The sequence below is a fragment of the Barbatula barbatula genome, assembly GCF_947034865.1.
Source record: "Barbatula barbatula genome assembly, chromosome: 8".
NCBI lineage: Eukaryota > Metazoa > Chordata > Actinopteri > Cypriniformes > Nemacheilidae > Barbatula > Barbatula barbatula.
The window spans coordinates 2,470,940-2,485,274 of record NC_136771.1 but is presented as its reverse complement, the minus strand read 5'-3'; the positions used below and the strand labels follow the sequence as shown (position 1 = coordinate 2,485,274).

General features: G+C 40.6%; 1 protein-coding gene across 2 annotated transcripts; it reads right to left on the bottom strand.

Annotated features, from left to right (window-relative positions):
• Nucleotides 1-693: 693 nt before the first annotated feature.
• Nucleotides 694-13,852, bottom strand: tpp2 (tripeptidyl peptidase 2). 2 transcript variants are annotated; one of them, XM_079462052.1, is made up of 29 exons: nucleotides 13,605-13,852; nucleotides 12,656-12,784; nucleotides 11,563-11,658; nucleotides 11,370-11,474; nucleotides 11,095-11,219; nucleotides 10,848-11,011; nucleotides 10,405-10,559; nucleotides 9,415-9,491; nucleotides 9,209-9,336; nucleotides 8,870-9,118; nucleotides 8,475-8,590; nucleotides 8,224-8,395; nucleotides 7,983-8,140; nucleotides 7,819-7,895; nucleotides 7,641-7,747; nucleotides 7,407-7,561; nucleotides 6,935-7,051; nucleotides 6,713-6,813; nucleotides 6,329-6,425; nucleotides 6,065-6,202; nucleotides 4,834-5,078; nucleotides 4,677-4,755; nucleotides 4,286-4,324; nucleotides 3,828-3,982; nucleotides 3,653-3,749; nucleotides 3,314-3,444; nucleotides 2,826-3,033; nucleotides 2,632-2,751; nucleotides 694-2,249 (listed from the first exon to the last, which is right to left on the bottom strand). In XM_079462052.1, exons 1-29 carry the CDS (start codon nucleotides 13,767-13,769, stop codon nucleotides 2,160-2,162), a joined length of 3,795 nt encoding a protein of 1,264 aa, XP_079318178.1. In that variant the 5' UTR covers nucleotides 13,770-13,852; the 3' UTR covers nucleotides 694-2,159. The 2 variants fall into 2 exon arrangements, with proteins under 2 accessions (XP_079318178.1, XP_079318179.1); XM_079462053.1 differs by lacking the exon at nucleotides 4,286-4,324 and having other exon boundaries at nucleotides 13,605-13,847.
• Nucleotides 13,853-14,335: the final 483 nt, after the last annotated feature.

The window sequence follows — 14,335 nt, the reverse complement described above, 5'->3', positions numbered from 1 at the left end:
GACCCTTATGATGGAGGAAGAAATGAAGAAGGTAGAGATGAGGAAGATATCAAGAGCAAGCAGAAAGAAAAGAGGCAAAGAATAGACTTGAAATACATTTTTGTAACATCCCAAATGAATTAATCTAGCGAGACGCACTCAGATGAACATGTTTTTCTTTAGGCCCCTGAAAAGGATGTTTTCTGTCTCCATCTGTTCTAAGAAAGTGATGTTGACTGGTGACTTATCTAGACTGTGGTCGCTGACATTTGCTTTACAAATGCTCTTCAAACTGCGAGAACAGCACTAACTGCGTAAGAAAGACTCAAATCACATACAATCCCAAATGAAGAAAATAAATATCACATGTAATAACAGACAGAAACAAACTGTTGTAATATATCAATCGATAGAAAGTCTGCATGTTGAGTTGAGTTTGACAGCATCATGCTAAATGCTGTGAAAAGCTTAGTTCACTTAAAAATGAAAATGTTATCATTATTTATTCACCCTCATTGCAAACCTGTGACTTTCTTAAAAATATATTTTGATGAATGTTGATAACCAAACAACACTTACCCCATTGACTTCAATTGTGCGGACACCAAACCACTAAGACATTTTAAAAAAGATAAATCTTTTGATATTTCGAAGCATATACAGGTTTGAAATGACACGAGGGTGATTCAATGAGGACAGAATTTTTTTTGTGTTGTGGGGTGAACTACATATCAAACAAATATCATGGACAACCGTTCATCTAAAACAAGTGGCGTTTGCTAGTGTTTTTTTACTTTGCTATTAAAAAGTCATTTCTGTTGTTGTCAATAAATCTGTCAAAATGGGAAAAAATATTTATCGGTTCCAGATCATTTTATTTGCAGAATCTTCGTCAATGAACAATATTCAGGTCATTTACAGTGATACCAGCTGTTACTTCTGAAATGAGAAGTAACGGATATACAACAACTACATATTCTGTCAAATAAAATAAAAATGACGACATTGGCTAGTTTTCAGATTATACTTCATAAACACGAGACATTCATAAATATATCTGAAGATATGTTAGATACAGAATGCGGTACGCAGCTTCCTGAAGAAACTCAGTGTGGGACGCGATTAGATTTAAGGCAATTATTGAAGAACGTGTCGCTGGAAAAGCAGTGAGCCCTGAACATCAAACCGGAAACAGAAGGCGAAAATCAAAACATTCAAAAAGCAAAGCAAAAGTCCACTGCTGTGAAACAGGATGTGACATCACGTCAGGAGGTATTTGTTCCTTTGACACCGTGTGTATTAGTAAACCTAAAATGAGTTGCTGGCTTAAAAACGCCACCCATGAGGCGAGATGACTTTACAGACCTTCAAACTTTAAATAGAAATGTAAATGGTGTGGAGAGACACGCAAGATAAGCGCACAATTAAACATGCCAACGTGATCGCAAACACACACCAAAATAATACAATTTAAAATGAATCTTGTTTGAACTCTACTTTAGGCAGAACATCACAAGACCTACGGCTATAAAACATAACCCTTGTCTTCAAAAAAACATGCATACATTAGACTGATATAAAACTCAAGAGCAATGTCTGTACATTTCACCTCAAAACTAAAAGAAAAAAGGTGTTATCAAATTAAAAATAAAGCCTGTTTTGATGACCATGAAATATTACAAATATTGTGAGCAACAAACTGCGAAGCATATTTGTAATGTTGAATGGCGAGAGATCTGTACAATATTACAGCGAGATGTATTGGCATCAATGAAAACATCTTCAATAAAAACTTTCTTTTGATTTTAGGGTGAAATCCTAAATTGATCACAAAAAAGCTACAACGTTTACATCATATTGCCTTCAAGTTATAATCGTGTATTACAATGAAGCGTTTATTTGTACATGTGTCCTTTTCCGAAGAACAATATATCTTGATTATAGAAGAGGAAAGTTTGTCCCTTGATGAGAAAACAAAACACTGAAACCTATAAAACACAAATGTGCGTTACGAAAAATCCCATTCAACTGGCATGGCATTAAAAAAGCTGTGTGATACAAGGTTCCAAAAGGCGTCTTCCTAGTTAAAAACACACAAACAAACGTCTGCGTTCGAAGGCTTTTGTCCTGTGTTGAAGGGGTGTCTGGGTGGTGTGAAGGGATACTACCACGGTACAAATTTAAAAGGGGATGTAGTCAGACGGGTACATGATGGGAATCCCGTTCTCTGCGTATGAGGCCCAGTGGGTCCAGCCCAGAGACTTCATCAACTGTAGAAGAGGGAAAAACATAAAAACATATCTACAAAGAACTGCACTTATATTAAACCATGACCATTACGACACTGAATGTCCGGATAAAAGCAATAAAATGGTTTAAATATGTGATGCTTGTATTAAAAAGCACAATATTGCAGTATAATAACAACCAACAAGAAAATAATAATATAAATAATTGTTGTTGTCCAACCTGTATTGGTGGAACATCATACAAAAACTTTCATTCGACAAATAGGAATGATGAAGCCCCGCCCCTAACGGTGCACAAAAGCAGATCGTACTAAAACGTACAACCGAAATTGTCCGAATTCAAGATTTAGCCACCTTCTAAAGCGTTTACGATTTGGCGTGAGATTGTGTTGTGTAGTCTTACCTGTGCGCAATTTCTCCAGTTTTCTTTGCAGGGTTTGTCCTCCAAGATTTTTGTTGCATATTTCAAGGCTCTTCCGTACATTTTATTTGCCAACGCGTGTTTGTAAGAAAACGTTAAAACCTAAAAAGAAAAAGCAAGTGTTAAATGTAAGGTTCAATTATTATCTGTAAACATTGACTGGTAAAGTGCTGCACCTTGGAGTCTGTGAGCTCCGCCCACTTCTGCACCTCCCAGAAGGTGTCCGTCAGAGCTTTGGCCACGCACTGGGGGTCTTCTTCCGAGCTGCCCACCTCGCTGGAGCTGGCGCCGTCCTGCGCTGCAGACTGCATGAGCTGATCGGACAGCGCGCAGCCTTTTCGGCAGAGCGCGTCTAACAGCGCCACCTTCTGCTTTTCCATATCACTGCACAAACAAACACCAGCAACACATATGCCAGTTTATATTGGTAAACTCTGTTTTAAGTGTTTGACCATTTTGTCTCTGTATGACGAATGATCATGGTATTTACTTTTATTACGAATACAGGTTCAAAAACAGTGTTGTTTTCTCTTAAGGATATTTGTCAAGTATCTATCAAGTATGGCAGTACTAATAAAATACATTTAAAAAACTAAATTTCAATTATTTTATCAATCAGCATGCTGCAGTGCATTCTGGGATAGTTGAAAACTATGCTCTGCACCTCTTAATGGAGGCTGCGTCCGGCCTGGGGTCCGTCTTCATGGTGAGATAAACAGCCAATGCCGTCTGGTCAATGTGTGCCATCACAACATCAGCAGCCGCTAAGATGTCACCCAATCGTTTCAAACGTTCCTTTGAGAAAACGGCACATTACTAAAACACATTTCATCCCAACATGACATTTTGTCCACACTGAATGCGGCACGACTAACAAAAGATAGAAACTTAAGCGCAAAACATATACATAATCTATACATAAAACGTCACAATGCACATAAAAAACTTTGCCTTCGTGTGAAATATACTGTAATGGAGATGGTGTGCCGTGTATGACACAAACCTTCTCTGAGTCCAGCTGATGAAGTCTCTGAACATGCAGTGGCAGGTGTGTGGGAAACATCTCCTTCAGCTCCTCATACAGGGAACCGCTATCCAACCTGAACACAACAACAACGTCATTAACAATCGTCCTATCTTTACCGCCAAAGAAAAGATTCCCAGACTGCGAGACTCACTTGGTCATCCACTGGATCTTCAGATCTCTGACAGCCTCGGAGAACTCGTCGTTCACGTCACGCTCCTTCTCTTTCTCCCCCTCCTTCTCCTTCTCCTTTCCGTTCTTGGCTTTGTTGGGAGCGGGAATCAGGTGATAAACGATTGGCACCACATCCTGGAAGAAAAGACAGTGTCAGAAGACCTTTCTAAGCACATGAACCTCCAGACCCTGACATCCAACTGATTCTCTATGATAACACACCTGATGCTTGACATTAGAAACATGACTGAGCTGTGTGCACAGTGAATGTTGAGTCTGTGGTGTGTGTGTGTGTCTGTGTTCATATTGATTTATCCACAGATCATTTATTGGACCTCTGCGGTAACATTCCTCCTGCTCATATCTTTGTAACTCCAGATGTAGTATTACGATCTAGCAGACAGTGATTCTGTTCTTATGGATCTACCCGTTCAGTACCTTTTTAAATTTTCCTTGTCGTTTGGCTGTCGCTTGACCCTGCCGATCAAAACAACACACATGAGAGAGCTACACACACACAACCTGTCCTCTGCTCTCTTTACCTGTTGACTGTTTTATTGTATTACAATCATAAGTAAATGAAAGTTAGCTCATATGAGGACGAGTAAATGAAAGAATATTCGGGTCAAGCATCCCTTTAAACAAAATGTGAAACGGAGACCAGAGTACACGGTGAGAATAAGTCAACAAGTGATGATGGATGTGCAACCTACCAGCAGACAGAGAATCAGATGATATTTCTACAAACACACAGACTGTCCGTCGCAGGACAGCAGTGAAGCGAAACACAACACCGCAAGCGTGTGTGTAAGGAGTACGGGACACTCACCGCTTTTTTGCCGAACTCACTCTTGGGCAGAACCAGAGTACCGGTCATATATCCACCCGGACCAGAACCTTTAGGAACCCTAAAACACACAGCCGTGATTTATGTCCTCGTGTTGTGTACAGAAGATGACAAAGATGCGAGGCAGATGTGTACTAACTTGTCATCGGGAAGGGAGGTGATGTAAAAGGACTGTGAAGATCCAGGGCTCAGCGTGATGGAGTTGGCTTTCTTCTTGGCCAGCATGGCGGCACGGTGCGTCTCGTAGACGTCCAGCGAGAGCGTGTTGGAGAGACGATGTGATACGACGAAGGGCAGATCTTTCAGACGCTCTAATTCGCTCTGTTGCTCGTGACGCACCTGCAGGCGTACAGTGTAGTCGCCCTTCTCCAGCTTCTGCGAGTACTGCGGAATACAACAATCATTTCACATCAACATCCAACACGAACAACCTCATGAGAGTTTGTGTCTCTATGAACTGTTTTAGTCACATCACAACAATCTTTTTATTCCATCTGTGCTTCTAAATAAAGCAAAACCCTGCAATTATGAAACTTGGCTAATGATTAAATGTCTAATAAATCACTGCGATTATGACGATAAGATATCTGTTTAAGGGCTTTGACACATTTAATTCTCATGCATCTTTTATCCGGCTTTGAAACGACCATATTGTTCTGAATATAAGACTATGTTTTATTTTCTCTTAAAAAATGAATCATCGTCTTCTAAATGACAATAATACAGCCGCCAAATACGTGTAAAATAGGTTTGATCAGGAGTGAATTGAAGCCACCATTACAATGCTATCGGTCATAAAAAAAGCTTCGAATTAGTTTTTTGCTCACTTGAAAGACTACAATAAAATGTTACTTCTATGTTACTGAAATTGTGGTAGGCTGGTTGGTTTTCACATTGAGATTAGCTTAAATCATATTAAACATGACTACAGGCTTTTCATGGTATTTGCTTTAAAGTTCTTTTAATTTATTGTTGGTACATTATTATTTAACACGTATTATCATATTTAAGTTACAATATATACATTAAAATAAGCAATATGCGATATGCAGGTACTGCAACTCCCCCTTGTGTCTTCTATTGAGATGTGCAATAATTGCGATGATCTGAAACCATAGCGATGAGGTCAAACGATCAAGATGAGAGCCCTAGTGTAGTGTATTACCTTGTTTACCCGAGTGTGTGTTGTGTTGCTTACCTGATGTGTATATTGTGTTTTTCACCTGATGTGTGTGTGTACCTGATAGGTGTGTATTATCTTGTTGACCTGATGTGTGTGTGTGTTGCATACCAAGTATGTTTGTTGTGTTGCTTCCCTGATAAGTGTGTATTATGGTGTTTACCTGATAAATGTGTATTGTCTTGTGTACCTGATGTGGATAGGCGTCTCCAGATCCCATGAGTCTCTTGTTCTGGTCAAATAGGAGCCATAGTTGACTGTCAAACTCAGACTCGTACAGTAACTCACAGAGCAGAGGACAGCTCGGCGTCACCTCTCCACTCTTTGGCTGAAAACAAAAACAAAACAGAAATGAATCCATCATCAAGAAGCAATATTCAAAACTACTCCGTCTATACTGTATAGTGCCATAATAAAACTGAATCCCAGACCTGCAGCTAGTGTAAAAACTCACCTGGTGGAAACTGTAAGTAAGGATGATCTCATAAAGCTGTCTGTTGTTGGGTAGAACGTCTCTGACACCCAGAGGTTTGATTTTAGCACTTACAGGCCTGCAGAAAACGCACACATCAGAGAGAGTAACGGTTTGTGGATTGTAAAGACATAAATACTTCAATGTATGCCGCCTAAAGAAGCCCAGGGAATTTGATTTTTGCAGGTGGCTCACAAGAGTGCTCTAAATAAACGTTCACAATCAACCTGGTTGAATCACACTTTTAATGACAATGACTGTCACAGTATTGACACATTAGAAGTCAAGATATTTCTGCTGAATTACCATTAACGGCACGATGATAGATTAGAGGAGTCATATCGAGTGCGAGATGTTTGTCCTCACCTGAGGGGCTGAACCCAGTTCTTAAGTGTGATGGTTGGGGAAACGTCTTCATATTTCAACGGAGACGAGACCTCAAAACTCGAGATGCCTTCAGAAGCATGCTAGACAGGGAAAACACCTGATCAATACTTACGGTTCATTACAGAAACTGCAAAGGTGCAACGTTTAAATCTTAATGGTGGAATACTTGCTAATAATGAAGAACTGAACAGCTTTACTTACAATATGAAGAGGGGAAGGTGATGTCACCAAACCGTGGAAGGAAATGACATAATCAATATTGACATCACCAAGACTCGCCCACCACCGAGCAACACACAGTTCTAAAGTCCGTCCTGGCTGAAAACACACAAACAAACAATGTGATTCGCACAGCAAAACAATTATATTCATACGGTTTTGTTCACATGAGACATTTAAAGGGAGAGCTTACAACAAATGTGTTACTCTTTCTTCTGCAGAACACAAAAGATGTTGACTCCCATTTTCTTGACACAAAACCACTGAGACATTTCTCAAAATATCTTTCGTGTTCCACAGAAGAAAGAGTCATACAGGTTTTGAAAGACATGAATAAATGATAACAGAACAATGTTTGGGTGAACTGTCCAGTTTGTGTGCTGACCCAGAACATTCTCGACAGATGGTACTCACTGATTTGATCCTATAAATAAAATAAAATAACGTGATGTACCAGCACAGGAAAAGCCTCGGTCAGAGAGCCCTTCTCCAGCAGTGAGGAGAACTTATAAAACTCATTGGCTCGATACGCTCGCTGCTTCACCAGATGAACCGCGTGCAGGACGAACTTAGATGACACGTCTCCGGTGTGAGACGTCAGTGTGATCTCTGAAAGAGACATAAAGGGAATAATGAACTATAGAAGATGACCGGAACAAATATTCATTCCCGTTTATGTACACGTTACCTGCCCATGAAGCACCCTGAGGGACAGTAATAAAATGTCGACGAATCTGTCCTGGTCTGAAATGCACATCTGAGAACTTGACCTCCTGACTGCGGCTGTCAGACACTCTATGAAACACAAACACACGTCACGCACGGTGAGGTAAGGTCATGTCTGAGAAAAGATGAAATGAACGTACCGAGTAGGGATTATAACCGTCACAGGGACTCTGAAGAGAGGACCGGCGTTGGGGGCAGTTGTGTCGTATCCGCAGACCTGAATCACAAAAACAGCATTTAATCACATGATTAAATCTAAATGTCATGTTGTCAGTTTCAGTGGTGTGACAGTGAGTCAACATGCCTCGGTGTAGTGAAGCCCTTCTCTGAGGCCCTGAGGGTCCACGCGGACATTTACATGCCGACACTGGTTCATCAGTTCCAGGTGCGAGGGGCAGTGAACCCATGTGGCGTTGCAGACGAGGGCCAAATGAAGCTGCAGGGAGATGCGGGACGAATTTTCTGGGGAGAAAAATCAGGTCGGTCAGCCACACACACATACAAATACACGTGTCCCGAATATGATAAATGTGTGTAGCGCATACCTGCGTTTTCAGGAAAGACTGGCTCAATGCCCACTCCATGATCAGAGGGGGCGGCGACTTGAATGGGGTCCCTGAGGTAGATGCCTCGATGACTTCCTACTGTGACCGTGAAGCCAAGGCTACTTGTGGGCAGCGAGGCATGCTGCATGAGGTACTCAAAAGCACGCTCCACCTACAGCATCAGCGAGAGACGAACACTTAATACAACCTGAATTCATCTAGTTTGTGTTTGTAAATCTGTGATTCCGTACCTGAATGATGCCATGGCCCAGTGCAAACACTTCAATATCTTCCACTTTGAGAGCCGTGTTCTCTAGAGCTCTGCGCACAGCTGGAACCGCGGGCCGCACTCCGTTCTGCTTCAAACCTTATAAACATAAAAGACATGGATTTTTAATACTATAGTCCCACACAAGCTTTGGACCCAATCCACAACTCATTTTGAACTTTTCATCATGACAGACCCCAGGTAGTGACAGTAGGCCAGTCAACCACCAACCATCACCCGAGTATAGGCGACCCACAAGGTTGTGTTTTAAGGCCCCCATTATTCTCCCACTACACAAACAACTGTGTGTCTCCGCCAACAGCTCCACTTCAGAAAGAAATAGGCTGTCAAAAATAATACAAATTAATGTGTCTGCACCTGAGAGTACAAGAGCGATCCCTCCACAAGCGTTCGGTGAGGACATGGAGGTTCCGTTCATCAGCTGTGTGCCACGAAGTGTCCAGTTGGGCACAGAGGCGATGGCGCCTCCTGGAGCACTGATGCTGACACCCAGAGCTCCATCTGTGCTGGGTCCACGTGATGACCACGTATACTGGTTTGGGGGTAGTTTCTCTCTTAGAGAGTATTCGGCCACCATCATGTCAGGGGTGACGTAAGCACCTACACCTGCACAGAAATCAGCACAACACAGTCTCGATTGAAGATGTAGCTACATACGGAGTATAGCCAACTACTTGATTAACAGCTGTCACTGACCAATCACACTGCTGGTAGTTCCTCCAGGGCAGCCAACAGTGGACAGACACGGCCCGTTATTCCCCGCACTTGATACAAACAAAACATTATGCTTCTGTACAGCCTCCGCGATGACCTCACAGATTCTCCTGAAACACAAACACACATTTGAGTTACGCTTCAATAACAGTTAACAGCAGAACCTGTGCTGGAGGTAAGACTCTCACCCTGAGTTGGGCCAGTGTGTGGCTTCCCCATAACTGTAGTTCACCAGATCACATTTATAGTTGATCACCTCAATCATCTGCGGGAAAATATTCAAAACAAAATTTGCATTTTAATGAATTTAAGTATGCACTAACATCAATACTACATTTTCAATAGGGCTGCGCAAGATATCGAAATTACCGAAAGTGCATATTGCAAAATATTAAGATATGCATATTGCTATAACAGAATTATAAAAAAATCTGAAAGTTACATAGAGACAACTTTGGATGACGAAAACAAGGCTTATCCAAAGCTGGCCCAAAATAACTTCCTGTTTCAGTTTTTTAACACAAAATGCAACCAAAAGGGATGTAAAGATTCACCATGAGCCGGTTGAAATCGATTATGATATGTGACGATTCAAGCCTGTTTAGATGTGATTTGAATAGCAGCTTTTTTTACTGCAATCTTGGAAAACGTGGATATTCTGATATTTCTTAAATATAAACAATCTGAGAAAAGCACAGACAAATTCATAGTTTATTTTAAAGAGCCTTTTATATGATTCATTTTTTTTTTATTTGGAATTTGTTTTAAAATAGCATTTTAATTTTGTTATTTGACATCAAATATATTTTTGTCTTAAAAAAGAAATGTGCAGCATTTGAGCAATAATAAAAGGGCAGTTGTTCATTTCTAATTTGTCTCGACTCATTTTATAAAAAATAGACTTGTGAATAAATCGAATCGTTAGATCAGTATCGTGAATCGCATCGTGAGTGAATCGTTAAATCCCATTTTTCTTTTAATACCGTGAACCCCCAAGGTTATATCATTTTATCAATACATTTTAAAACAATTTAAATTGGTTTTAGAAAAATAAATACCGTATCGCATATCACATTATTTAGCATGCTATCGGAACTAATTTTCAAAACTATATCTTTATGTTTGTCAATTAAAACAATATACACAGTGATGTCATAATGACAGCGTTTCTCTCGTACAGCTCGTATGAGGCCGGTGCCTGTCTCCATGGTGCTGAGGCGAGTGTCTCCGATCTTTATCGCCAGGATCTGAGCTCCTGGAGCCACTCCGTTCCTCTCTGGCTCGTCCGGGAAATGACCCGCTGCGATGCTGGCCACGTGTGTCCCATGAGCACCTGCACATACAAACATTCTTATAAATGGAAGTGCATTTAAAATCATTTAATTAAATCTTTTACACTAATATGGGGTTTTCAATGATTGACAGCCATATATGGAGAGCAGGACGGCACATAAATACAACGATTCATAATGTTTATAATTTATTGACGAAGTTGTTTTTAGCGAGACAGGAGGGATACCAGTCCATCAAACATTTTACTAAACAGGAATCACAAAAAATGCAGTAAATATAAACACACTCCTATTAGACAAAGCTCACAAAGACACACAACACTTCTCACCTCCACTGGTGACGATACACAGCGTGTTCCCGTCATCATAGATGTTTATGGAGTAATTGAGCATTTCGGCATATCCCAGCGTGGAGTATTCCTGTCTCTCTCTGTAAGAGCTCAGGACAGTGCAGGACGACAAGTCTCCCGTTTCAGAGGTGTCCACCACAGCCCTAAAATAAAAAGTATTCTTACAACCAGAGCTATTACATCCTGGTAAACCCCAAGAAGTGGTTTAACAAATACATTTTCTGACCTCCACGTGATGCCATCGTGCCATGACACACAGTCATACACCGGCCCCAGGTCACTGTACTTCTTCTCCAGAGCTCCCAACAGCTCAACGTGACTCTGTAGCTCTTCCCTCTGGAGTTTCTCTGTCTGATAAACACATGATTTCATTCCATTACTAAATTCCTGACGTTATAGTTTGTGTCTGACAGTGGAGTTGTATTAACGAAATCACTGGACGCATTTCTCCATATCCAAAAAATATATCATTTGAATGCAAGAAGATAAGAGTGTCGTGACCTGTGAAGGGTTTGAGTGGGTCTGATCGAACTCCTCTAATCTGCGACTGGCCTCGGCGAGCGCCGCTCTGTGTGCTGGATCCCACTGCTTCTCCTTGCGCTCTTTCTGTTACAGCCATTATTTAACACGACACAAGTTAACTTGTGCTTCCACACACACGCACAATTTATTTTCATCAGATTAGAAGTGCTACCTGTATTCTTTCTTTAAGAGCTTTAGGGAAAAAATCATAGCCGTTCTTTATTCCAATGTGATACATTCCGGACGGACTGACCCAGGTGGGTGGAATCTGAGGACAAATTCAGTAACGTTAGCTTGTCAACATTAAAAATATAAAGTCAGCTCACCAAAGTAACAAAAATATCAATCATTTAATAATAGATTCAAATATTAGAGATATTGATAATACAACTTTGATTTACAAAAATGTACAAAACAATCTTGGTCCAGCATCCATTTCGAACTGATGTGCATGCTTTTGTTTTGTTTTGAACCTTTGTTGGCACAAAATCAGAAAATTGAAAGAAAAATGTCATTTGAAAGAATGTTGGAAAACGACACAGTTCTGGGGCACTCACACTCACAAAATAAACAGTTATCTATCAAAAATCGGCTCTGTTTTCACGTTTTTACATGCATAGTAATAAACGGGCTACGCAGAAAATTCAGTTTTCACTTAAGTTTGAGACTTACGGGTTTCTCACGTGCAGTGACGTCATCGTCAACAGTCTGTTTAGTAATTAAAAATAATAATATATAATAATAAGTTATCAATATAAATATAAGAGTAATTAAAAAAGCAGCTGGAAGCGGTCAGAAGCTGTATTTTTATCTCTTCTCATGTCTGCAGTACCTGCAACAATAGTTCTTCATTTTGACGTTTCTACATCAACTGCATGATTCGAGAGCGGACTTTCATAGGTTTCATTCCGTTTGGGACTTTCACTACTGCGCTTTCAGATAAACAAAACTGAGAGAAAACCAGTAAAGGTGTTTACATGTAGCGCGAAATCTGAGTAATGGGCAAAAACCTATCTCTGCCGAGCGTGTTTTGCTTTCCCTGATAAAAGAAAGCCGTTTTACACGTTTACATGACCTTACATGTTATCAGTTAGACTGTGCATGTTAACACACTCAATGGTGTCCCAGAACTGTGTTTTATTACATCCTTCCAAACATCTTTCTTTGTATTCAGCAGTAACAAATGTTTAAACCAACTTCTGGGTGAGTAAATGATATTTTTTGGTGAACTGTCCCTTTAACGTGGATTATGTCTGTGATCTCACCGTGAGCGTACGTCCGGATAGCCCCGTCAACGTCTCATCCTTAACTTCAACCACCGTGGACATGTTCACATCTCCGCTGCCCGTTGTATCAATGATGTCCACGATCTTTGCTTTCCCGTCTGTTGTGATCTACATGAAATATCATACGAGCATGAGACATTTTAATCCAAGAGCGTCGTCTGCCTTACATATCAATTTACAAGTACAAATGTATAGAGGATACACTTAGATACATTGATATATTTGTTACAGCTTTTGCGTGCGCCCAGACAAGACCCTGTACATCGCAAACCAGTCCGGTGAAGGCTCTGAACAGCTGTGTGAGGGTCTTAAAGTTAAACTTCTTAACCATCATCTGTTTCTCATAGAGAATAATTCATATTGTACAGTACTGACCAGCCGGGGCTCCAAACATTGTTAGCTGCCTATCTAGAAAGCATATAGTCTATAGAAAAATACTAATAAGGGGTTTTAAACACAGCCATTATCACCTCTCCAGCCATGATACAGTTATAGCATCATATTGTAAATTCATGGTATTCTGATAAACAAAAACTTGCTATGATACCGAATTATTACCAGCTGATAAATGATCAAAACAAGGTATTATGTTACTACAGTGTGTAACCAAACACATGCGTTTAAATATATACATTTTGTATTGTTATGTCACATGCACCGATAAATAGGCAAGTTGGCACAGTTAAAAGCTGCCAATCATATCGTAACGTTACACTTCTGTCAGTCATTCATGACAATGACACAGCTCATCTTTCTAAAACACCGTTTATTATTATATTTGACAGATTAATACACTCCAGATATTATAGCGCGTCACGGTTTAAATATGACACCCGTGTTTCGGTTGGGTCCGGTGTCTCTGCCCCGTTAAAACGGGAGTAAAAATAACCGCGGCCTACTCCGAGACGCAACCGCGGGCTCGATTTACCTGCATCCCCGGCGCCCCTGGGTCCACCCCGGTGTCGAGGATCGCGATGAGCACCCCCCGGCCATCGTAGTCTGGAAAGCGGGTGATGAAGGAGGCAGCGCCGGTCTCTTTCTTGGGAAGCAGCCCGTGAAACGGGAACGGATCTTCAGAGGAATGAGCGGCCATGACAGAACACAGGCGGAATGAAAACAAGCGAGAGCGAGACAGACCGGTCCGGTACAAACACAATGTGCGCGAGACTAGCGGCGTTCTTAAAGGAGACGCGACACTCAAATTTACAATAAATAACCAACGGTTTACTTTTATTTACGATACTTGTACACGATAATTATACACGCAATTCAATTATTCGGAATTTTACAAAGCCGTACTTAATCGTGTCTTTCTAGCCCTTACATTTATAATATGTATAAAACATTATAAGTCACCAGCTAACTACGGTGTCACTGCAAGGCAAGTCAACCATAGTAATCATCGTTAAGTTTATTGTTATAATATGATCGCGCTAAATGTGAGAAACAATGTAAGAAACGTTCTGTATTTTTGTCCATTTGTTGATTACCACTGTAGTATTATTTATAACATAATATTAATTCTGATAAAATATTATCTCGATTAAATGTGTTTAACCACTAGACGGCGATATAGTTTCAAATATGAGCCCAAAGGGACAGTTCACCCCAAATTAAACTTATGTCATCATTTATTCATCATGTCGCTGATACACAAAA